This window comes from Mastomys coucha, unplaced genomic scaffold (assembly GCF_008632895.1).
Source record: "Mastomys coucha isolate ucsf_1 unplaced genomic scaffold, UCSF_Mcou_1 pScaffold22, whole genome shotgun sequence".
Classification (NCBI taxonomy): Eukaryota; Metazoa; Chordata; class Mammalia; order Rodentia; family Muridae; genus Mastomys; species Mastomys coucha.
In genome coordinates this window covers 13,921,250-13,947,192 of record NW_022196905.1, presented here as the reverse complement: position 1 = coordinate 13,947,192, position 25,943 = coordinate 13,921,250, and the positions used below count along the sequence as shown (strand labels likewise).

General features: G+C 40.8%; 1 protein-coding gene across 2 annotated transcripts in view; it reads left to right on the top strand.

Moving 5' to 3' along the window:
* The first annotated feature begins 1,267 nt into the window (after window positions 1-1,267).
* Window positions 1,268-25,943, top strand: part of Ppp3r1 (protein phosphatase 3 regulatory subunit B, alpha) — a 45,656-nt gene continuing 20,980 nt past the window's right edge. Inside the window, exon 1 of one of the 2 annotated variants that reach the window (XM_031342849.1) lies at window positions 1,268-1,475. In XM_031342849.1, coding sequence (XP_031198709.1) covers window positions 1,335-1,475 — 141 coding nt within the window. In that variant the 5' untranslated portion in view covers window positions 1,268-1,334. Of the gene's footprint in view, window positions 1,476-9,505; window positions 9,803-25,943 lie in introns of those variants that run through there. The other variant, XM_031342850.1, reaches the window with a different exon arrangement.

Here is a 25,943-nt window from a genome sequence, read left to right as displayed (position 1 = left end):
TCCACAACCTCATGTTTTTAAGTACTTGGCTCCCCAGCTGATGTTACTGTTTGGGTGAGATATAGAATAGAACTTTTAGGAGATGCAGCTTTGCTTGAAGAAGTATGTCACTGGAGGCAGGCTTTTAAATGAGTAGCCTCACCCCACTTCACTTCCTGTTCCCTCTCTCGCGCCTTTCTGGTTATGGATGACATTATTAACAGCCAGCTTCCTGAATCCATCACTGTCATGCCATGCCTTTTCTACCATGATGGATTCTATCATTCTGGAAATATAAGATAAACTCATTCTTTCTTAAGTTGATTCTGTTAAGATACCTTAGCACACCAGCATAAATACAATGGGTAAAGCCTAAAAAGCTAAAATGGAGGATGACTTAGTTACTTTTCTCTTGCTATGTGAAATACCTTGACAAAAGCAACTTAACATACCCTTCCAGCCCTTTCTGCCAAAGTCTTATGTTATTTCATAATGTAAAATATAATACAACTTTTAAAAATAGGATACCTCAGTGTAAAGCAAGAGTTTTCCCTTCAGTCTGATTTAACAATTACAGTTGCTTTCTCTACTACCACAGAGACTTTGTACTTCTCCTGTACAAAGTCCCCACTGCCAACATAGACTGTACCCCCTCAATCTGTGAACCAAAAAGATCCCATCTTTCCTTAACTTGTTCATCAATAATTTTTATTATAGTGATAAGAAAAGTAACTGTACACTTTTAAATCACAAACAAGGTCTTTTCTTAGTGTTTACTCTTTCAAGACTGTGAGGATACAGCAAAGAAACCAAAGTAATGATCACTCTAAAGTCAGGAAGATAGTATTTACTGTAGGTAAGAGAGACGCAACAGCCAGGAACATCTGGAAGAGTCCAGAGCAGAGACAAAAAGAAGCAGGCTGGCCATTGCCATGTCAAATCCATACATTTCATCATTTATTTGTTTGAGGCAAGGTCTCCCTATGGCTGGCATGGAACTCTCTATGCAGACTAGGCTGGTCTTGAACTCACAGACATTGACCTGCTTTTGCCTCCTGCATAGATTAATGGTGTGTGCTACCATGCCCAGATAACTCATAGATATTTTAAAAGTCTCATTTATACTATCAAATTTCCATTAGCAAATAAATGGAATGTCAGCTGCTGTATAGCCTAAGTAGGCTATGGTAGGAAACCCACTCTGTGTGAGAGAGCATCTATGCAATGGTTGCTATGTAACAATGAATTTTGGGTGGAATTTAGAACCCAGAAGAATCCTTTGCTGCTGAGTACAGAAGGAACGCCCCATTTCCTTTGCCACTTCTGGCACCGTGAAAATCTCCCTCAGCCACACCATGGAGCAAGGAATGAACTTGCAGTCAGAGTTTTTCTTCCCTACAGACAAGAATTTTAGGAAAAAAGACAGAGACTACTTCCGGCAAAATAAGTACCCATTCTCGAGGGAACTTTATAACCTGATTTTTGGTGAAAGAGAGGTACAAGGGGTTAAGTCTGGGGTTCTTGGACTGGGATATACACTTTATTTAGGAGGAGGAGTTGGTGTTTCTTTGAAATCTGTCAACAACATCTGTACCACAACCTGACGTTCCCTGAAAATGGTTCTATCTGACTCCCTTTTCTCTATGTATTACAAGCATATAAAATCAAACAAGATTTCTAGTTAAGTAAAATCATGAATAAAGGCGACTTTTTGGGAGGAATAATATGCTGGAATATCTTAAAGAACAAGAATGGCTATTTGCTCTTTAACCCAGATATTCCATATAGATAAATGGCAGTGATGACCCTTCAGGCACAAGGGAACTTGTAGGTTATCACTATGATGCTGATGAAGCAGAGCTAATAAAATGTATTGCGAAATTTCTAACTATTTAGAGGTAATTGTGGAGACACTGAAGCCTAATGCTGCTTATGGTCAAAGGTGGCTATAAATATTCCTACCCTTTTCTTTTGAAAAAACATTTTGATTATTTTTGAATTGTGTATCCATGTATGAATGGGTGGGACGTAGGAGTACAGGTGTCTTCAGGGGCTGGTGGTGTCAGGTACTCTGGAGCTGGAGTTACAGTGGAGAGAGCCTGCCAGGGTGATGTTAATAACCTAACTCAGATCTTCCAAAAGAGTAGCATGTGCTCTTTACTCCAGCACCTTCTTTCCAGCATCCTTCTCTCCGTTGCTTAAAGCTTTCTTTTCCTATAATTCTATTGATCCCTCAGTACTACTCATATCTCTGGATTCTTTCTACCACCACTGAATAAGGAACAGAGATGGATATTTCAGGTCCAACTTATCCCAAGGATGATTATAACATCTCTACTCTTTCCTAAAATAATTTCCAGCTTCTACTTGGGGGTTCCCATGAACTCAAACTATATTTCTTTTTCTTTTCAGTTCTTGGGATTAAACCCAGGAGCTTTAGCACTAAAGGTTTATAGTTTATATTTGCACTGAATGTCCAGCTCAAAACTTTACATCTTCATTTATATTCCAACTCTCCTCTCCTCAAAAATAACCAAACGTCTGACTTCTTTCTCTCAATAGTATCAATAGTTTTGGTCCTCTTAAATTTTTTTTTGTTTACTTTATATGTATGAAAATTTTGCCTGCATGTATGTTTGTGTAGCACATATGTATCTGGTGTTCATGGAGCCCAAAAGAAGGTGCCAGTTTCCCTGGGAATCAACTTGGTTGTGAGTCATCATGTAAGCTCTGGGACTTGAATTCCCAACCTTTAGAAGAGTGGTAAGTGCCTTGACTGATGAGCCATCTCTCCAGCTCCTTGGAGTTTGAGGCATCAGGTTACACTACATCCAAAGTGAGAAAGCAGAGGAAGATGGTGTTGTTGGACAGGTAGTTCTCTTTTCTTGATCTAGCCCAGTACCTGAGCATAGGAAATAGTGCCTTCCTCTTTTAGGATGCATTTTCTCACTTAAACTAACCTAACCAAGCAAGCCCTCCCAGACAAGGCCAAAGGCTAGCCAAATCTTGTCTACCCCTCACAGGTGTACCCACAGGTCTACCCCTCACAGGTGTACCCACAGGCTTATTGCTCGGGTGATTCTAGACCCTGTCAAGTTGGTAATCAACATTAACCTTCACAACTAGATCTTTAAAATGCTTGATTTTATCAGGAATATTTGATTTCCCTTTGTATTTAGCATCACACCAAAACTTAATGGAAAGAGAAAAAGAGAGAATGAATACTTAACATAGTTATTTCGTTTTAGCCATGGAGAGGTTTTAAATGTGTATTTTGGATTTCAAAACTCAATACTTTTGGTGTCAGAGATTCTTCTGATTACATGCCTGTATTTAATGCAGTATACCCAAAGCTAACAGAATATAAATTGTGAATACAGGAACATTAGCAGGGATAATGGGAACCAATAAGCAGGTTACCTTTAGATCCTGGTAGAGTTGGAGCTGGCCCTCCATCCCTGACACAGCTGATAGAAAAACAACACATAAAGATAGTAAGATTCTCATAACAAGAATGTTGAAAGACTGCCTTTAAAATGTCATTTTATTAAATTGTCACCGAGGAACATACTGTCCTCTTTTCAGGTTAATAGTCATGTAAATAAAAGGATTTTAAAATGGGGCTGGGAAGGTGGCTCAGTAGAGAAAGCACTTGCAACACAAGCCTACAGACTTGAGGTCAAATCTTATCTGTATGATCTATAGTGAGGTGGAGGGTAGAGAGAGGGGAATACTGGGAAGAGTGTGGGCTGGCCATCCTGATCTATGCAAGGGCATTAACAAAACAGAAACCCTGTGTCAAACAAGGACTAGTACCCAAGGCACACAAACACACACACACACACAGAGGGAGAGAGAGAGAATACAATATATATATGTATGTATATATATATATATATATATATATATATATATATATATATATATAATAAAAAAGATAACAACCCACTACTGTTTTAAAAAAAGAGAGATGGGCTGGAGAGATGGCTCAGTGGTTAAGAGCATCGACTGCTCTTCCAAAGGTCCTGAGTTCAAATCCCAGCAACCACATGGTGGTTCACAACCATCCATAATGAGATCAGATGCCCTCTTCTGGAGTGTCTGAAGACAGTTACAATGTACTTACATATAATAAATAAAGAAATCTTTAAAAAAAGAGAGGGAGAGAGAGAATTTAGAAACTCAAGGGTAATTTTAATGGAGCTTGAGAAAAAGAAGCAACAGGGTGAACAAGCTGGAGGTGTAATTACGGGTGATTGTGAGAAGCTTGGTGTGGGTGTTGAGAACTGAACCTAGGTCCTCTGAAGGAGCAGCATGTGTTCCTGACTGCTGCCCATTCCAGCCATTCCCTTCCATCCTCTTAGTGATCCTGGAAACTCTGGAAAGCCCGACATCCGGGACTATTGTTACCAAGGAAATTGGTGGTTCCTTTGGGGGTTGTTACTCTTGTCAATGAAACGTAATAGGAAACTTGAAGAGAAAGTTTGGGAGAAAGTAACAGGACAGTCAGGCTATGTACTTCATCATCTGCAGGGAAGAGTGTCTTAATGTTCTACTGTGAGGAGATACCATAACCACCACAACTCATAAAAGAAAGTATTTAATTGGGGCTTAAGGTTTCAGAGATTTAGTCCATTATCATCATGGCAAGAAGTATGATGATAAACATGTAGACATGGTACTAGAGAAGTAGCTGAGAAACTTGAAAGCCCACCTCAATGATACTCTTTCCCCAACAAGCCCAAACCTACTCCAACAAATAGTGCCACTACCTAAGCATTTAAGTCTATGAGCCTATGGGGTCATTCTTATTCAAATCACCACATATTCTAGCTACCATAGGCTTGTAGCCATATCATAATGCAAATGCATTTATCCCAACCTCAAAAGTCCCCATGCTCTATGACAGTCTCAACATTGTTTAAAAATCCAAAGCTCAAAGTCTCTTCTGAGACTCAAGGCAATCTCTTAACTGCAACCTACTCCCTATCCCCTAGGGAAATCAAAATAAAAAATATCGCATACAGATTACATACTTCCCACATACAATGAGTGACACAGGATATACATTACCATTCCAAAGTGGTGAGAGGGGTGGAGAATAATGAAGAAATATTGGACCAAAGAGGAAGGATAGAAATGAGCAGGCAAACTCCAAACATCTCCATGTTGCCAGTCAAGGAGCTCTTCAGATCTCTAACTCCTTTCTGCTTTGTTGACAACAACACACTTTCCTTTTTTGGGCTGTTTTCACATCCTATTAGCAGGTTTTCTTGACAGGTATGCCATGACTCTGGGATCTCCAGAATCTTAGGGTCTCCAGTGAAATCCAGGCTTCACTTTCACAGCTTTACACATTGGCCCCTCTGGGCCTTCATGCAGGAACATACTTGCCACATGCTTTAGCTTTCCTTAGCTGCAGAAGGAAATTCCACAACGCTTTTCTTATATTCTTGACTGAAAAGCTAGAATCACATGACTGAAGCTGCCAGTTCTGCTGCTGAATGGGGACCTCTTTTCAATCATCTTTGCATCAGATTTCTGTTGTTAGTTTCCTTCACTGCTTGAGTTTTTCCTTTTTACAAACTTGAAGCTTAGCTGGTTGGGGTCTTGATCTGAGCCCAACACTCCCTTTATTCTATTTAGCACCAGGCATTTCTTCAAACTTCTCATCTTTTTGAGCACAGGACTTAGCTCCATTTGACTTCTTGGTGCTTCTTTTCTCCCCACACTGTACATTTTGTATTTTCCCTTGTTCAGCTTGTTCCTTTTCATTATAGATCTGCATAAGACAGAGTCAATACTAGGAGGTCTCGAAATCTCTTCTGTCAAAGCCTTTTAGGACACTTACTAATATTCTTCTCCTTTGAACCCTCTTGAGGTAGGACATCGTAATTTACATTGTGCTCAGAAACACTATCTTCCATGCTTCTTTGACCCATTAAGCCCTCTTAAAGCATTCAATTGCTTTATTAATTCAAAATCCTAAAGTGTCCATTCTTCCAACAAGCATCTTCATCAGGCCTATCACAGCAATACCCGACTCCTGATACTAACTTCTCTCTCTTAGTGACTTACTGCAGTGAGGAGAAACTATGACTATGGGAACTCTTATAAAGGAAAGCATTTAATTGGGCTTGCTTACAGTATCAGAGGTTTAGTCTACTATCAGCATGGCAAGAAGCATAGCAGTACACAAGCAGAAGTGGTACAGGAGATGTAGCTGAGAGTTCTATACCTGCAACCACAGGCAGCAGATAGAGGGAGCTGGCTTGGGCTTCTGAAACCTCCGGGTCCACACTTCCTCCAACAAGACCACACCTATTCCAACAAGTAGTGCCACACCCTGAGCATTCTAATCTATCAGCCCGTGGGTGCCATTCTTATTCAAACCGCCATCAGAAGAGGGAGTTAGAGAGGACGAAGACAGCCCTGCCTTTTGAGTTAGGAATGGAGGTCAGCAAGCAGCCATAAGGCAAAAGAAGGGTAGCTTCACAGAAAGAAAATGCCCAAGTGCAAGACAAATATTTGTAGGCTGTGGCCAGTTTCTGAAAGACAGAGTTAGAAAAGAAGAACAAGGAAGGTATGCTTTTCTGGATGAGTTCCTAGAAAATGGATGGCTGCATGGTGGCAGCTTCAGACAGGGTTCTTTGAAGGTAGGGTTTCGGGGAGGGAGAAGTACATGATCTCATTAATGAAGTAACTTCTTTCTACCTCTTCAGCATGGTGTTAAGTGAACCAGCTTTCTTGAGGGATAGCCTCTTGGCCAGGTTTAACTGGCCCAGATGAATTAACTCTTAAGTGAGGAGATAACAGTATGAAATGCTCTAATCTTTAGAGCAGATCCAAATATCTTGTTTCTAGTCAAGGCTTGAGGTATTCTGTTTTTTTGGTCAGGCCTCAAGGAGTGACAAATATGATGTTTATCTTTCTAGTGTTACCAGAGAAATAGCCCGGGGATCCAAAGTTTCAAATACCTTCTACTGTAGCTTCCCCCACACTGGGCACAATCCAGAATCATTTAGGAACCAGACCATGAACTTGGAGTCCAACAATACTTTTGATATTTCTGGCCTTTGGATAGAACAGAGCCAAGGACATTTCTGAATTCCAACTTACAAGAAAATTGTTCATTTTGGGGTCCTTTTACTCTAAACAATCTACTCCATTTCTGTTTCCTATCCTTATGATTAACACATTTTCAAGTGTGTCATATTCCTTAAAGTTTCTGAAGCAGTCAGCTTCCCAAGGATCATTTTCATGTCCAAGTAATTGGCTAACCTATTTTAATTAACTCTTAAAGAATGAGGTAATAGCTTGTTTTCGTTCAGTACAAGCAAACCTTTGCAAGACAGTAATTCCATGACTGTTCAGACTGTCATGTCTCCACTCAGGGTCAGAGGTCAACTCAGGTCCTATTCTTTTTACAACAGCTACAACAATATAATGATAATAATAATAAATTTAAAAATCATGTAACAGAGTAGACTGAAAAGAACTAAAAAATAAAAAACAGATCTATTAAATACCTGTGCTTTACCAGGAACAACCTTCCTTTAATTAACCTTAGCAAAACTCCTCACCTCCATTTCCCTTTTCATGTGTTATTTTATATACTAAGCAGAGGAAATTATGGTAATTTATATTCTTGAAATTAGTGTTAACAGAGCCACTGCAGGTGAGACCCAAGTTGATTTTGGCAGAGGATACTTCCTTAAGTACCCTCAAACCTACTAGTGTCTGGATGCTATGTGTCACGAATATACTATTCCAGCAACATAGACAAACACATTTGTGTCTTTCCACAAGGTCTTCATTTATTGAATAAAATTCATAAGACTTTGTGGTTTCAATGACAGCTATCTGCCAAATATTGCTAAGGCAAACTCACAGGCTTATCTTCTAATCTTATCTTCTACTCTCAGATCATGTAATAAATATATCTGTATATACATCAATTACAGAACCGCTGCAAAAAAGCAAGAGGACACAACAGAGTTCACAAGGTTTTATTGGTATGATAGAAATGTAGTTTTTTTGTTTGTTTGTTGAGTCATGGTTTCTCTGTGTAACAGAGTCCTGGCTGTCCTGGACTCACTTTGCAGACCAGGCTGGCTCAAACTCACAGAGATCTGCCTCTCTCTCCCTTCTAAGTGCTGGGATTAAAGGCATGCAACTCTACTGCCTGACCATCAGAAACTTAAGTTTGTTTTGATGTTACATAAACACCTGGGCTTTAGGAAAGACGCTGGAGCAGGCTGTTGGGAGTGTCCTTGGTTTAAATGGGAAGCTATAGAGTTGAGTTCAACTGTAGAGACTAAAAAGCCAAATCTAGGCCCAAATAAAGGGATGGATGGATGGATGGATGGATGGATGGATGGATGGACAGGCAGATGGATGGTACAGCTGGAAGAATAAAAAGATGGGCAGTTGACCAAACCTTGTCAACAGTGATGACTTAACTGAGTTGAAGCCTCAGGGGCAGTCAAGTGTTCTTTGCCTATCAGGATGGTCAGATGTCAGATTGGTAGGGGTTGTCGCCATCACAGTGCTAGATGGCTATCTCTTTATGGAGTCCCAGTGAGGAAGTTGAACCCTTTTCTTGGTGTGATGTGCCTAAACCACGTTCTTGTGCCTGGTTTCCCAAACAATTTTAACAATCCCATGTGCTGTTACAGTTTACCCTGATAAATTCATAGAGTGCCACCCTTTCTACTTCAAGCTATAAGGCATTTACCAGTAAGTCAATGCTGTGAGTGGAGATGGACACATGGTACCATTTGTGTCCCCTCTGGTGCAGGCACTCTCAGTCCTCAAAATGGAGTCAAAAGCTCATCTCTCAAAATCTAAAAAACCTACATTTACAGAAGATGAAGCAGGTAGAGCAGCGCATATCCTGACCTTTACTCTTTAACCATTTAAAACTTGATTAAAATAAATAACATAGATATGTTATCTTGATCACATCTCTCCTACCAACTTATCTTTTCCTCTTAACTTCTCTCCGTGGACTTCATTACTTACTTCTATAGTAATGTAACTGCCACCATTACATACCCTTGGCAGTCTGTCTCTTAGTATTTCTCTTAAAGACTTCTGCACCAGCTGAAGGGCAACATGAGGTAGGGTCTGGTGGAGTGGGAAGCAGCCCCCCACTCTTGCCAGTGGCTCCTAGGGCCTAAGCTGCAGCTAACTTTGCTTCTCCTATGTTTTCCAACTACGCGCTTGACTCCACAGTGTGGACTTGCCCGTGCCACTCCATAGTGACACGGTGTCCCCCGCATGAGCAACGCAGTTCTGTGGCAGGTCCTGTCATTCTCCCCATTTCCTTCTCCCAGGAGTTTTCCTCCGGCCTGCCTTCCTTCGGTCACATGACCGGAAGCGAGGCTTCCCCGACGTCAAGACGTCTGCCCCACTCTCCAAGTCCCCCGGCGCACCGTACGCAAAAAGCGCTGGCAGAGCGGCAGCAAGGCTCTGCGAGCAATCCGGTTGGAGAGCGTGTGCACAGCCGGGCGCTGGTGCCCGGATGTCGGCCTCCCGCAAGCTCCGCCCCGCCCCGCCCCGCGCTCGCTCCGCCCTCTGCGCGCCCTGTTCCGTGCCTTGAGGTTGCGGTCAGCGCGAGCCGCTGCAGCGAGTCGGGGCAGCCCGTGAGCGTGAAGCTGCAACCTTTTCCTCCCGCCGACGCATCTCCAACCCGGACTCCGCCCGCCTCGGTCCGGGTCCAGGCCCCGTTGTACCCCGCCCGGCGCCGGACAGCAAAGCCGCCGTCGCCGCGTCCCGAGGAACCTACAGCCGCCGCCAACTCCGCCCGCCGAGCAAGATGGTGAGACCTCGGCTCCCGGGTCGGGCGAGGGAGGGCCCGGGGCGTCCTCCTGGGTAGAAAATTCCAGAGGCCTGGCGGGTGCAGGTGCCGGGTTTCAAGTCCTCTGCCACTTGCGCGCCCCCCCGGCCCTGCGCGCTCCCGGGCCTCTGTAAACTGCAAGGCCCTTGCAAGCCCCCCAAACCCTGCGCGCCTCCTCCAGGCCTCCGCGCGCCCCCGGCCCCCTGCAAACGCGGGACGTCTCCGCGCCCCCGGCTAGTCTCTGGGCCTCCGCGCGCCCCGAGACTCGCCGCCCCCGCCCTCCGCACGACCCTGGGCCTCTGGGCGCCCACAGCGCCGCCGCCCCCGGGCTCTTAAGCCCGTGGGCCTTCGCGCAACCCCAGCCCCGCCGCCTGTCTCTCGCTCGCTCCGCCTTTTCTGAACCCCTGTCCCGGGGGGGCTGCGCCCTAGCTACCCTCCTCCACGTGGAACCCACTTTCCGCCCCCAGATGGGTTTCCAGGTTGGGTTTTCTGAAATCCGGTGGAAATGATAGTGTGCGGCAAATGGCGCTTTATGTAAGACCCACTTCTCCAGAGTTGTGCTTCCTCCCACTCACTCCGCATTTTCCAGCAGCGAGCCTTGGCAGGGATCCTTCCACTTGCTTGCCTTCGCTTGTTCTCGTATTTATTTCGCTGCTGTTTGCAACCTTAGGGGCTTTTTTTTTCCCCCGAGGCCGCTTTTCTTTGCATTGGTGAACATGAAAGGGCCAGAGTGTATATTCGTTAAGACACCGGGCAGTTTGGTCCTGGAGAAATGCTTATACTGGTTTGTTAATATTTCTTAGTATTTTTATTTCTGTTTTTCCGGTGCTTGTGGTAGTTGTTTTTGAACGTTTGGCGATTTAAATTTTCCCTTCCTTCCTTTCCTATTAATCCGTAGGTGGAATTCACCATGTAGTGTTTCTGGCTGACGCTAGGGGTGTGCCTCCTGCCTGTCACCATAGCCAAGAAATCTATGACGCCTTTAGCTTGTTACCTTACTGGTTCTGTAGCTCCACTTGGCCTCTGTTTCGTCTTTGCAATCAGAAATTGTGTTCACAGACAAACGTAGCCGCACTGCGCGATATCTGTCAGTTACTTAAACACGATACTGGAATGTAACACTGTAAAAATCCTTTCAGTGCATATATAAGAATTTCAGGCAGATTTGGGGTACTTACATCCTTTGATTGTACAATACCCCCTCTAATGTAAGATTTAAATGCTTCATATGTGAATTGTTTATTGCAATTGAAAACTAATTAGGTAGTGGTGGTCAGAGAAAGTGAGGTTAAATATTTGAGTAAGTCAGCTTTTATTTAAAATATCGAGTTTACTGGCATCGTTAAGACCCATTAAAGGAGCACTTTAATAAGTGGAATGTAGAGGACTTTTTTTGCTGTTCAGATTTGGCTCCTTGAAGGTTATAAAACTTAGCCTTTTCTGCACCATTAAAGAGCATTTAGAAAGATCATATCCGTTCATAATACAGTTGTAATACTTTGAAGTTAGGGATTGCACTTAATATCTTTTTTGTTTTGAGGCTGTTTTTCTCTGTAGCCCAAGCTACCCTGGAGCTCATTGGCTGGCCTGCTTCAGTTTCATCTCTTGAGATGTATACCATCAACTTTATATCAGAGTTACCGCTGAATAGGCCAAGTTGTTCAAAATAGGCCTGTCTTCCACCCTTACACTTATACTTCAAATGGGTACCTCAGGGCAGTTATGAGGTTTATACTTTGTACCATCTATAAACCTGCCAAATTGGGATAGTTTGTAGCAACACAGTAAGTGCAGCTAAGAAATACTACATGATTTGGGGGCTGACAAGATGGCTTTCCCTGTGGCTTTGGGGCTTAATGGAACTTTGTGCATGTTTATTTGAAGATTACTGTCTATTGCAGTGATTTTTATTTTTTTTTTATTTTTTTTAAACTGTATATATGGGGAAAGGGTATATGTACAAGAGTGCAGGTGCTTTAGAAGACCAGAAGAGGGCTTAGATCCTCTGGACTCTGAGTTGCATGTAGTTGTGGACTTCACACAGGTGCCAGGAACCAAACCTAGTTTCCGCAAGTGTGTTGTGTGCTCTTAACCACCAAACCTGCGCGTGCTCGCTTGTGCTCTCGGTCTTGGTCGGTCTGTCTGTCTGTCTGTCTCTCTCTCTCTCTCTCTCTCTCATTCTGATTTATACTGTTGGTACTAAAAATTAGGCATCTGTGTTGCATGTTCTTTACCACCGCTGTTCCCTCAGACCATTGACTTTTTTGTTGTTGTTTATTAAGACATGGTTTTTTTGTATAGCCTTGGCTGTCCTGGGCCAAGTTGGCCTTGAAGTTACATTCATCCGACTGCCTGTGCCTTATGAGTGCTGGGACTAAAGGTGTGCACCACCACCATTGGGCAGCCCATTGACTCTTAAATTCCTTATCTTTTTGTGACAGTCACAGTATTTTAAGATTCCTTTTATAATATCTAATGGGTCATTATTTTCTTGGTTTTGTTGTTGTTTGTGTGTGTGTGTGTTTGTTTGTTTGTTGTTTTCCCCCCTCTGGCTTCCTTTAAAACTTTCCCAAGTTACACTTGCCTTGTTCTCCATCATCCCAGTTCTGCCCTGACATAGGGACAGGCTTGATGTGATCTGCACCATATTAGTTTGGAAGTATCAAGACCATGTGCATAACGTGGTTTGGCCATATGGAACACTAATTCACTGAAAATATGTTGGGCTTCATAGTGATCTGGATAATTTTCCAAGCTAAGCCTGCATTTCTGGAAGAATTCATTACCTTCAGAATAGCTAATTCCTAGTGGATACCACAGAATTGTTAGATTTTCATAATAGATTTTGTAGTTTTAAGTTATTGTCTGATTAGTTTAATGAAAAAATAAACGGGATTAAATCTCTTATGGAGTCGTGTGTGTGTGTGTGTGGTGTGTGTGTGTGTGTGTGTGTGTGTGTGTATGTGTATGTGTGTATGCGCACGCGTGTGCGCACTTCCCAATGTTTGTGTGCTAATCAGTGGAGACAGCCTGGTGGGTAAAGGTGCTTTTCTCCCCAAACTTGATGACTTGAGTTTGATCTCACACTCACATGGTGTGAGAGAATGGATATCTGAAATTTTTTTTTGGCCTGGCAAGAGACCTTCACTCCACCATACACACAAATAAACAAAAATTGGTACTGTGGATTTTCTTGTGGATATGTATATGAACATTTTCTTACATTAAATTTCAAAGCAATTTAGTCATTTTTAGTTTTTTTTATTAAAGTTTCCATTTTCATGAACTGTATCAAACTAATTTCATTCATTGCCAGCAGTGAGAGAAACAGTTTCTTCTCTCATTTTTTTTTTTCCCATTGTGAATGAGAAACTTAAAATGGATCAGGTATGAGATACAGAAGCCAGCTAAGAATCAGTCGGCCATGAGAGAGATGGGCAGTATGGAAGGACTAGGTATCTGCCACAGACATGAAGAGGGTGGTGAGTAAGCCAGGTTGGGACTTAACTCATTCAGGAGAGTTAAGCAAGGCTGGGTAAAACAGCGGGGATTCATTCACCCCAACAAATACTTGGAGACTTTGTCTGTTGGTTACTGCTTATTCTCTTTGTTGCAGAGGATATTAAAATCGGTTTTCTTATCTTGGACAAGTGTCAGTAGTTGTGAAATAGGGGGACGTCGTGAATGGTATAGACCAAAGCTTGACAAAAATGGAGCAAAGAACACCATGAGTTGGAAAGTAGAGAAAGCTTTGTGACTGGAGTTGTGCTAGGTCTAAAATGATTATCAGGGCTGCTAAAGAGAGAAGAGGGCCTCCTAGAAATGTTTCATAGCCTGAAGGTAGGAAGAGTGTGTGTATTTTAAAGTAGCAATTTTCAAATGTGGGTCTGAAATCAGCAGGGTGACTAATTTGGAAGCTTGGTGTATCCTATCCTACAGAGCCTGGTGGTGAGCCAAGCTGTTCTGTTTTTATGGGTCTTCAGGTGATTGTGATGCTAAAACTTGAGAGCCAGTGCTTAGACTGTTACTTATCTAAATTGTAGTTGGGTCTGATAATCTACTTAGCACTAACAATGTAAACATTGAAGACATGATTATGATCTCTAAGCAGAGTCAAGGTGAGTAAACAAGGCAGTGATTATGGAGTGAAGTGCCTGCTTTAGCAAACTAAATGTAGGCTGTGTAAGAGTAGGTGGGGGTGGGGGGCAAGTTTAATTCAGATTGGGGTGGGAGTCACAGCCTCCTGCAAGACTCGGAGCTGTCTTCAAAGAATGAGTGGGCAGTCACAGGCATAGAGGCATGAACATAGAAAACTGTTCAGGGACCAGATGTGCAGACCTAACATGGTTTTCTTAGGATTTTTTAATTTTACAGAAGTATGTTCAGTAGATACCATATTAACCATATGTTAAATGTTAACTACTTCTGTTAAGGATTGTTTGTTTTACTCCACTTGTGTTAACATGTTATACTAGACTTCATTTACTTCATTTACTTCATTATAAAATAGACTTGTGGTAAGTGGTTTTTGCTTGGCTGTAGGCAGGCAAGGTTGGAGCACAGTGTTCACTAGATTAGATTGTTAAATGTATTTTTTTTAAGATTTATTATACTTTCAACTTAATTACAGTAGTGTTTATCAGTCCATTAGCTCCATTGTTTTAAACATTAGTGTCATTTTTAAGCAGTAGAATGACATTTGTTTTTAAGAGAGATTACTTTGTAGTGTGGTTATTTTAATAAGAGGTAAATCTAGATGTGGGAATTAACTCAGAAATAATTATATTAAAAGTGAAGCAGCCACTTTGCAAGTCAACCTGGAGGTTCTTAGAAGAGTTAAAGGTAGGAATGCCCCGTGAGTAATGGTTTGTGCTGCCTTAAGACGAAAGCCTGAAGCCTGAATTCCATTTCAGTGGAAGGAGAGCCAACTACTCAACATTGTCCTCTGAACTGCACATGTGCATGGTAGCATGCATGTACACACACATACACACACACGATGTACACTCAAGAGTGTACACAGAACAGAATCTAAGACAGCGAGCTGTAAAGATTATTCTGTATGTTTGTTGCAGCATTTTTCATCATAGTGAGTATGTGATGGTACTAACCTGTGGGTTCATCAGCAGTTGGATGAGTAACATTGGTGTGATGTGTACATTTTATATATACATAATGAAGTTTTATTCACCAGTAAAGGAGAACGGGGTCATTATTTGTAGGGAGTGGATAGAATTGGAGCTTGTCATGTTACACTAACAGCTAGATTTAGACAAGTATCTTTCTTAGGTGGAACAAAGATTTAAATCAGTGGTTCTCATCCTTCCTCCTGTGACCCTTGAATGTTGTGATGCCCCAGCCATAAAATGCTACTTTATGACTATAATTTTTATACTGTTACAAAGCATAATGTAACTATCTGATTGCAGGATATCTTATATTTGATCCCTGTGAAAGCATCATGTGACCCCAAGGGGTCACTACCTACCGGTTGAGAAACACTGGTTTAAATGACTGTGTACATATATGTGCCATGAAAGTAGAAGGGAGACAGTTTGGGAGGGGAGGGGATCAGCAAGAAGGAGAATAGAATTGACTAAGATGAGAGAAACACATGAGCAAGTATTACCAGATTTTTCTTGTAACCAAAATAAGTAATACATATAAAGTGATATAAAAGTAATTGCAGTAATTCATTTGAGAAGTGCCTTGGAACATCATGACACTAACTTAGGAAAAGGTTTTATTTTGAGTAAACTTCTACTTCACTGTATTGTTGAGGGAAGTCAGGATAGAAACTCAAGTTGGGCAGAAACCTAGGTGCAAGAGCTGATAACATAGGCCTTGGAGTCATGCTGCTTACCATGGCTTGCTACAACACCCAGGACCTCCTGCCCAGAAGTGGCAATGCTCAAAATTACTGTGCCCTCCCACATCTAAATGTCCTACAGTCTTGCTTGCCTACAGCACCATCTTATGGAGACATTTTTTCTCATTTGATGTTCTCTCCTCTCAGATGACTCCAGCTTGTGTCAAACTGTCATAAAACTAGCCAGCATAGGTAAGGAATACACTAACAGTGCAGATGGAGAAGGAGGACTAGATGTGTGTCTAGGAAGATGAGAGAGAGGGACAGGGGACTTATTGCAGTGTTGGAGAGGAGTGGATCCTGCCATGGTGGCTGGGTAGGTGATGGGCACAGGTTTGAGGAATATGATTTTCTTTGTTCTAGTTACTCTGAACTGCTTACAGATGCTCAGGGAAAGATGGAGCTTTATGTGGTATTTGTTTGTGTTGTGATCGTATTACCAGAATCCATTTAGCTCACCTCCCACCTTTACCTGTGGCTACGGCACCATCCATATATAAAGGGAAGGCCCCTCTGATCTCTCTATCTTCCCCCCTTCTCTGGCTGCCGGCACCTTGCCCTTTTCTCTCTCAATGAACCTCACATGGAACTGTTTGCCACGGTGTGGTCTTTCTGGAGCCTTGTGACAATCACAACACTTTGTTTTGTGGGGTTTTTTTGTTTTGATTTTTTTTGTTTTGTTTATTTTGGTGGGGGGGTTGCAACACAATCACTAATAAAAATTAAAAACTGGGCATGTTGATACACACCTTTAATCACAGTACTCTTGAGGGAGAGGCAGGCATATCTGACTTCAAGGCCAGAGAGGGCTATTTAGAGACCTCCTCTCAGGGTATAGTGAAGTTACTTATAGTGGTGATAGGGAATATGTAAATTTTGTGTGCTTATACTTTTTCTTTTATAACAACAATAGAAATTTATCTCCAGTTCAGAGTGAAGTTATCAGACACTGGTGTACTGCCTTTCTGTGACGTCTAGTTCAGAGGTGGTACCTATAATGTTGTTGAATTCTAATTAAACTTAGACTCCGATTTCAGCTCCTGAGTTGCTGTAGCATTAGGGTTCCAGGAACTCCGTAGCACAGTGGGTGGTCTAGTTTTATGAGGAAAAGCCTGCTACAGTTCTTGCTGTTATCAACACAACTAATTTCCTGGTTAAGTGTCAACACAAGGCAGTGGTGTAGCACGCCTTTAATCCCAGCACTTGGGAGGCAGAGGCAGGCAGATTTCTGAGTTCAAGACCAGCCAGGGCTACACAGAGAAACCCTGTCTCAAAAAACCAAAAACAAAAAAAAAGAAGAAGAACTTCTCATGAAGCCATCTGCACCCTAACACTCTGCTCCCCTTCCCCAGACTCACCCTCTGGTCCTGGAGTCCTAGACATCTATTTGGTTAGCATCAAAGTCCAAATCTGAGTCTCCTTAGAACCAGGTAGAAGTGCAGAACCTGACATTGAGTTACTCTCTTCTAAAACACAGTGGTAGGATCTACAGAATAGTCATCCCCGTTTCAAGCTTGGTGGCTTCGATATTTCTTCCAAATGTCCTAGTTTATTTCATTTCAGTTCTGTCCAAACTCCATGAAATCCTAGAGTATTTATGTGTTCTTTGTGACAGAGATGGCCATTTGCTCTGGTTTTCTAGTCCCTTTTCATATTTCTTTCAGACCTCACCTGAATGGCTTCAACTGGGTGTGTTTCTTTTTTTAAGGCTTATATTTTTTATTGTAAGGCCAGAAGACTGCCTCAGCACTGATGTGGTTGCTGGCAACTGAACTTGGATGTGTCATCAAGCATAGTGAACCATCTCTCCAGCCTAACTTTGCATATTTCTACCAGCGTTCTGGTATGGGCCTCTAAATCACTGAGAAGTGTTAGCTTTCTTACAGCTCTCTGAGCCTTCACCTACAGTAATGAGGTTAATCTTTTCCCCAAGGCAGGCTTCTTATATAATGTCTTTTTAAGGTCCTTTGTAATACTGCAATGACAGTTTCAGCCTTGTTTAGGAAGGAAAAGCAAAGCATAGCATTGTGTTCTATACTGCAGAAGTTTCTCTTAGTAGTACTGGTCTAAAATGGTTATGCATCTCTGGTGGCAATACTCTAATTACTAGCATTGGGTGGGAGTTGGGAAAGATGTGAATTTGGATTCTGGGTCTGGCTTTTTGTTGTTGTTTTAATTGTGATCCTGAATAAATGTCATAAGCAGGCTAGACTTTATCTAAAATAGGAAGAACTCCACCTCTAGTAGAGTCAGTATACATTGTTTGGAAATCTAGTAGGCAGTCATTTAATATATTTGGCTCTTCATTCTTTGTACTATTGAACCTTCCTGGAATTTCTTAAGAGTTCCATCCTCCTGGGTCCTGTGACTAGTTTCTCTACTGCTGTTCTTCCACCCTGACCACCATCAGTATTTGTTTCTAGATTTTCATCTGTCATTTGGTCCAAAATTCTTTTGTATCACTTTCCCATTTTTAAATCCCAAAAACCATAAAGAAGACAAATCGTTAAAGACTCGAGAATTATTTTCTATGGTGGTAGTTGTTGTTATTGTTGTTATTATTATTATTAGAGATGCTCATTCTCACTGTAAAATGGTCCGGTCAAGGCTTTTTCCTTCCTGAACATGGTCAAGGATGTCATTACTTCCTAAGCTATTAGGCAGTCAGTCATGATGTGCAGTTCAGACTGTACTTATTTCTGGAACACAGGTTGGCTTAATACAAGGATATGAATGACATTGTCAGTACAGTAATTTATTTTTTCCCCATCAAGTAATGGCAGCTGAATCCAAGGTATGCCAGTATACCTGAAAACAGCAAACTACAAAAGAATGTGCTACTCTGTCCAGTACAGAAGAACACTGTGTACTATTTGTTTAGTCTACTTTCTTCCTTGTGACTCAGCTTTTGTACCAGAAGAATTTATCTCACTATTCCCTTAGACATTGCAAATCTACTCCATGTTTGCATACTTAGCTTCAGCTATCCCTCACACCCCTTCAGTTATTTATGTGTGCCTTTACAAAGCTATCTATTGGATTTATTATCCAGCACAACTGTAACTGTTAGATTTGTGTTTTTATTAGTACTTCAGCTATAGAATGAAAGATTTTGAGTGTCTACTTTCCTTAAGACCAGTCCACCTACCTCCCCAGGTGCTGGAAACTGAACCAGGTACTGCTGCTACACACACTAGGCAGGCACTCTGACTGAGCAGCATCCTCAGCTAGGCTGTGCTATTTCTAATATATAGTTTTAAGAACATAAAGGCTTTAGGGTTTGGGGGGTAGGGTGAGGAGTATATGTCATAATAGCAAAACTATCCTATAATCTAGATCTGCTATTAAATCTTTTATCTGTCGCCTCTGTCACAGTTGGCCGTGTACTGTTCTGAAACCAAGGCTTAGTTTCTTTCTTTACCAATTATCATGTTGCCATGGTTGTGCTGGAAAGGAAGGCTGGTGTCTTTCTATATTCAATTAAAAGTTCCTGTTTCCCTTTCAGATCTAAACTTCAGACTCCTTGTATAGTGTGTATGCTCTGACCCTTAATTTCTTGACATTCTGATCTTTAACCAAGTCCACTTCTCAAACACCTCATCCCTTTTCACTTTTTGGTGCTTTGTTTGTATTGTTTTCCCAGTGTGGTTTGTCTTCCTCTTTGACAGAAGCTATGCCAGTGACATTTTATGAAAACTACTCAATTCCCCCCAGACAATTAATGATCAGCTGTTTGTAAGTAACTTTCTCTAGGTGGTCCTGTGTTATAGTATGTTTATCTGCCTTTCCTAAGTTCTTCTAGGGCAAAGGGCATTTTTATAAATCTAGTCCCATGTAATATTTTCTTCTCATGTAAAGCAGAGATTCAAGGGAGCAAATGACATGTGTTGTTTCTGGTTAGGCTGGCTTATGCAGCTCCTGTATGGAAATGTCTCCATAGTCTTCAGGCTGTTTGTTAGGTACACTGGGAAAGCTGCCCAGAGGAAACTGCTGGTGATTCTGAAAGTTAAAGGAGTATTTTGCTTAATGATTATTATGTATTTGAATAGAGAGTTATATATGAGTGTTATTTTTGTTTATAAGTAGTAAACTCTTTTCAGTCTTTAGGAAACTCAAAATATGAATAGAGATTACTTTTCATTTAAGCTGTTTTTGCATTATCTACACAATCTTGGAACAACTGACGAATTAAGTATAATTCTGAATCTTTGAATTCTTTGAGCAAACATGTAATGTTCGCTTATTACATAGAGCAAGCACTGCCAAATACAAAGATGGAAAAAAAAAGAAGGCAGTGTTAGAGAAGTTCATAGATTTAGGAATCAAAGCATACTGGAAGGAAAGTAAGTATTAATAAAGAAGAAAACACTGGTGCAGTAGATCTGTCCTAAGGTGATGTTTCTGCTTGCCCAATTTGAACTTCATATGTAGTAATTTGTGAATTTTGCTACATGGATTCTAGTCACATTACTCATGTAGTGTATAAAGTCAAGTAATCCTTTAAGTGCTGAGAAAACACTTCACTCTGTTCCCTAGCCTCACTCAGTTTCGGGTGATACTCTATAATGTACCTATGCTACCAGCCTTGGGCTTTTTTGCTTTGTTTTTCTCCATCCCTTTATAGCTCTAAAATGCCCACTTGGAGATTCAGAGAGGGGTAGGGGTGTGTGTGTATGTATGTGTGTGTTGGGTTACCTAATGTATTTGATGAACTGTAAAACTTTTTACATTTCTTTAAGAACCCAACTATTGAAAAACAGTATATAACACTATCAGATTTAATTTCTATAATCTGGTCTCCAGACAGAAGTGTCTGTCTGTCTGCCTGTATGTGTGCATGCATCTATCTATCTGTCTCTTTCTCTCTCTCTCTTCTCTTTACATTTTTATAGTAACATTTACATGTATCTTAGTTACTTTTCCCATTCCTGATAAAATTCCTCAACAGAAGCATCATAATGGAGACTTTTTTTTTCGAGACAGGGTTTCTCTGTGTAGCCCTGGAACTCACTCTGTAGACCAGGCTGGCCTCGAACTCAGAAATCCACCTACCTCTGCCTCCCAAGTGTTGGGATTAAAGGCATGCGCTACCATTGCCCAGCAAGGCTGGGTTATTCTTGGCTTATAGGTAGAGTAAGTTACAGGCTTACATTTTTCTAGAAGTCAAGGCACAGGAAGTCTACTCAGGGGAGAAAGATGGTGCTTGAGCGTAGTCAACTTTTCCTTTTATACAACCTGGTACCTAAGCGTAAGAAGTGATGGCCCACATCTTTAGGAGGTCTTCCTTACTCATTTTATCTAATCAACAGGTTGTCTCCGAGGTGATTCAAGTTAACAGTCCTGTCAAGTTAACAGTCGACATTAGCGTTTCACACACAGTGTGCAGGAGGAGCAGAAGTGTGGGTATATATGCACTTGTGGAGGCCAGAGATTGCCATTGAGTCTTTGTCTGGATTGGTCTGCACCTTAGATGTTGAGGCCTGGGGTCTCTCCATTGAACATAGAGCCTACCTACTGGACAAAAGCTTTTTAACCTACAGAGTCATCTCTTCAGCCTACATAATTTGTTTTTATCTCTGTGCTGCCTACTGTCTGCACAGTATACTGATTATTAAAGTAGAAAATGTATCAATTCAGAATTTTTTGGTTACAGGTATCAAGGTGTTATAGAATAAGAAACTCAGAGCCACAGAGTTACAGTGTGGTTTGTTTGCCTCTTTTGAAGGCATAGACCATGTCTCCAGCTCTTCGGCCAGGAGAGAGCCACTATCATCACAGACACTAAAGTGTGGGGAATTATGTCCTCCACTTCTTTTGTCTTAGCGAAACCTGGGCTGCAGTTCTTATAGTAGGCTTTCCCCTTAGGTCTCTTTGTTTTTTTCCCTGGCTCTTTTACACAAGAAAACGACTCAGTTCCTATTCTGAAGGTCAAGTTTTTGTAACCTGGCCCTAGCTTATTTTATATCACTAAAGGCTGGGCCTGAAAGCACTGGCAGTTACCTCTTTAATACTGTCCTTGATGATCTGAATGGAGCTCACTGATTACTGCTGAGCTTACAGTGAAAACTGCATCTGCCTTTCAGTGTCTTACTGTGTTTCATCCTCTGGCGTAGCTGTCCATCGCCCTGTGGTCACCCTCATCATTAACATGCTGGATCAAAAAGACCAGCACAACAAGCACGTGAACATTTTGGTGGTGGAAGTGTAAATGTTACAATTGTTTGGGAAACAGCTTCTCAGTTGCTAAACATACAATCACTATGTGCTCTGTGAATTCCAGTTTACATATGTTATTCTTTTGTTCCTCTGCAGCTGGCTTTAGCAAAGTATTCTTATGTTACATGAACCAGAATGACATCTGGACATGGTGTTTCATGTCTGTAATAATCTAAGCATTTCAGAGTTTGGACAGGTTTGTGAATTTGAGGCCAGCTTAGTCAAGACTCTCAGAAAACCAAAAAAGAATCAGTATTTTTTTTTAATTGTTGAACAGTTTTGTTATTGGATATGCCTTTCCTCCTCCCCTCTCTAAGAGTAATAAAGAAGAAAATTTGTTCGTGAATGTTCATAATAACATTATTCAGGGACTGGTGAGATGGCTCAGCGGTTAAGAGCACTGACTGCTCTTCCAAAGGTCCTGAGTTCAAATCCCAGCAACCACATGGTGGCTCACAACCATCTGTAATGAGATCTGACGCCCTCTTCTGGTGTATCTGAAGACAGCTACAGTGTACTCACTTATAACAATAAATAAATCTCAGAAGAAAAAAAAAAGCACAGAAAACAATAGTTGAAGTAGATCTCCAGACCATACATACATGCACTCATGCATATATCTGCACACACACACACATAAAGCAAATAAATGAAATACTAAGGGAAGATTTAAAAAAAAAAAGAAAAAAAAAACATTATTCAGTAAAATTATTCGGTGTAGGCAAGAAATGGCAATAGTCCAAATGTCTTATTTTTACAGATGAGTGGATAAATACAATGTGATATAGACATATGATGAAATATTACTAAGCATTAAAAAGACGCATGCTGTCTTAGTTAGGGTTTTACTGCTCTAAACAGAAGACATCATGACCAAGGCAATTAAGGGCAACATTAAGTTGGGGCTGGCTTACAGATTCTGAGTTTCAGTTCATTATCATCAGGGCAGGAGCATGGCAGCACCCAGGCAGGCATGGTACAGGCAGAGCTGAGAATTCTATATCTTCATCTGAAGGCTGCTGGAAGAATACTGGCTCCCAGGTAGCTAGGGTGGGGGTTTTAAAGCCACACTTTCTCTAACAAGTCCACACCTACCCCAAGGCTACACATATCTCCTATCAGTGCCACTTCCTGGGCCAAGCATATTCAAACCACCATACATAGTGATTCTTTTACTGTATATCTTGAGGCTAGCCTCATACTGGCAAACCTCCTAATTCAGCTCCCAAATTCTGGAATTACAAGGGTGAGCCACCACACTTGGATATTGTATTGGTTTCATGTAGCCATTTTGAGTTAATCTTGGACATACTATGCTGAGTAAAAGCCAGTTACTGTGTGTGTTTTCATTTATACATCATAGCTAGTATGTGTCTAGAGCCAGGAGGTAAGTCAGTGCTTCCCAAGGATGGCATAAATGGCATTTGAAGGACTACTAAATACTTCTGATACTTTCATTTTCCTGAACATTTCTTGATTTCTTTTTTTTTTAAAGATTTATTTATTATTATATCTGGTACACTGTAGCTGTCTTTAGACACACCAGAAGAGGGCATCAGATCTCCGGATGGTTGTGGTCCACCATGTGGTTGCTGGGAATTGAACTCAGGACCTTTGCAAGAGCAGTCAGTGCTCTTACCCACTGAGCCATCTCACCAGCCCTTGATTTCTTAATATACTAAATATAAATATACACATGTGTATCACATTCTTATTATCCATTGATCTGTGTAGGATACTTCTAGCCTGGCCCCATTTCCTTGCTATTTAAGACTATAGCACCAAAGAGCATGAATGTACAAGCATATATGTGATAGTTTAAGAAAACCAGGAGTGGTTTTCTGGGTCATATGATATTTTTTGAGATGCCTTCATACTGATCTTTGTAATATTGTACTGGTTTGCACCCTACCAGCAGTGAACAAGGGTTCACATCCTTGCATACATTTTGTTGTTAGGTTTCTTAATGCTAGCCATTTTTCATGGTCACAGTGAGGTAATACTCTATTGGCATTGTTTTGGCTACTCATGGTTTCATATGAATTGTTGGATTTTTTTCCCCCTATTCTCTGAAGAATGGCATTGACATTTTGATGGGCATTGAGTTGCAATTGGATTATTGTTGTTCCTCTGGCCATTTATAATGCTGATTCTGTCGTCCAGGAGCAAGTAAGTGCATTCTGCTGTCTTGGTTTCCTTTTTCAGTGTTTTGAAGTTTTCAATGACGAAATCTTTCACTTCCTTGGTTATGCCTATGCACCTTATTTTGGGGGAGGACTATTATGAAATATATCTATTTCCTAACTTCTTTTCCTGGTGAGTTCATTATATATTTGAAGGCCACTTGCTGACTTTCATGTATTGACTTTGCATTCCACAACTTTACTGAAAGTGTTTATTCAGAGTTTTTTGTTCGCTCTCTAGGGTCTATTAAACAGAATTGCTTTGTCTACAAACAAATAGGGTCGTTTTAATTTCTTCTGTTATTTTCCCTTTTATATCTTCTCCTCCATGTTATTATAGTTAATATTTTTGACATTTTATGGCATAAGGGAAGAGAGGGAATGTCTCTGTTCCAGATTTTGGAGGAAAAGCTCCTAACTCTTCTCCATTTAACATGGTATTGGTTACTGGCTTATTCTATAGGTTCTTTATTATTTTGAGGTATGTTCCTTCTATTCTTAATGTCTCTAGGACTTTTATCATGAGAGTTTGTTAAACTCTGTCAAATGACCTTTTCTGTATCCGTTGTGATGATTTCGTGATTTCTGTTCTTTTATTTTGTATAATGTATTATATATATATACACATATGTATACACACATATGTATACATATGTGTATGTATATGTATATACACATGTATGTATACATATATAAATATATATGTGTGTGTATATATATACATATATATATATACACACACATAAATTTGCGTGTGTTGAACCAATCTTGCATTTCATGAATGAAGTCCACTTGGTTATGATATATGATTATCTTAATGCGTTCCTGAATTCAGTTTGCAAATATTTTGTTGAAGATATTTGCATCTCTGTTCTTCAGGCAAATGGATGTGTGGCTTTCTGATTTTGTTCTCTTTTATTTCAGTGGTTCTCAACTTCCCTAATACGTTGCAGTCCTCTAATGTAGATCACATATTGTGGTGACCCTCACAACCATAAAATTGTTATTGTTGCTTCCTCATAACTGTAATTTAGCTACTGTTATGAATTGTAGTATAAGTATCTGTTTTCTTTTGATCTTAGATAACCTCTATGAAAGGGTTGTTTGTTTACTGTTGAGGTAATGTTCCTGGACAGATTGATGGTTGGTATGTAGAGGAAAGGCCTACTTGTGAGTGGGCTGTCGAAAGTTCATCCATAGTGGTTTCATACTTATAAAAGCATATTTCACTGATAAGAATATTCAAGTGTTTGCTACTGAGGAGCTTGAGTGTATTAATATAAAATATTCTCTAAGAGGAGGAACCTAGAATGATGCCATTTTATTTTGTATGGCTAGTAAATAAGAAAGTATGTGAGGGCTGGAGAGATGCTTAGTGTTTAGGGGTCCTGCTGCTTTTCCAGAGGACCTAGATATGATTTCTAGCACCCACATGGCAGAACTTGGGAGGCAGAGGCAGGTTGGTCTCAAAGAGAGACAGGATTATACCTGGAGAGAAACTGTCTCAACCAAACCAACCCAAACAACCAACCAACCAAAGACAGTTGACAGGGAGGAAGGGAATGGATAATGTGGGTCATTTCTTGTTGTCTATCAAGCAGCAGAGTTTATAGTTATGGATCAAAGTTAGTTTGTGCTGTTCCTTGTAGTATGTATGGATCCTAGAAAATCCACAGTAAAAAGAAAGTGGGATTTACTACCCTTGTATTTACCCTTTTTTTCTTTTGTTTATTTGTTTGTTTGTTTTATTGCATTATAATGAGAAAAGTTACATGATTTCAATTTATATTTGTTAACATTTAAAAACATATTTTAAGTACATAGAATTAAATCACATTCTTGTTTCCCTTTTGTA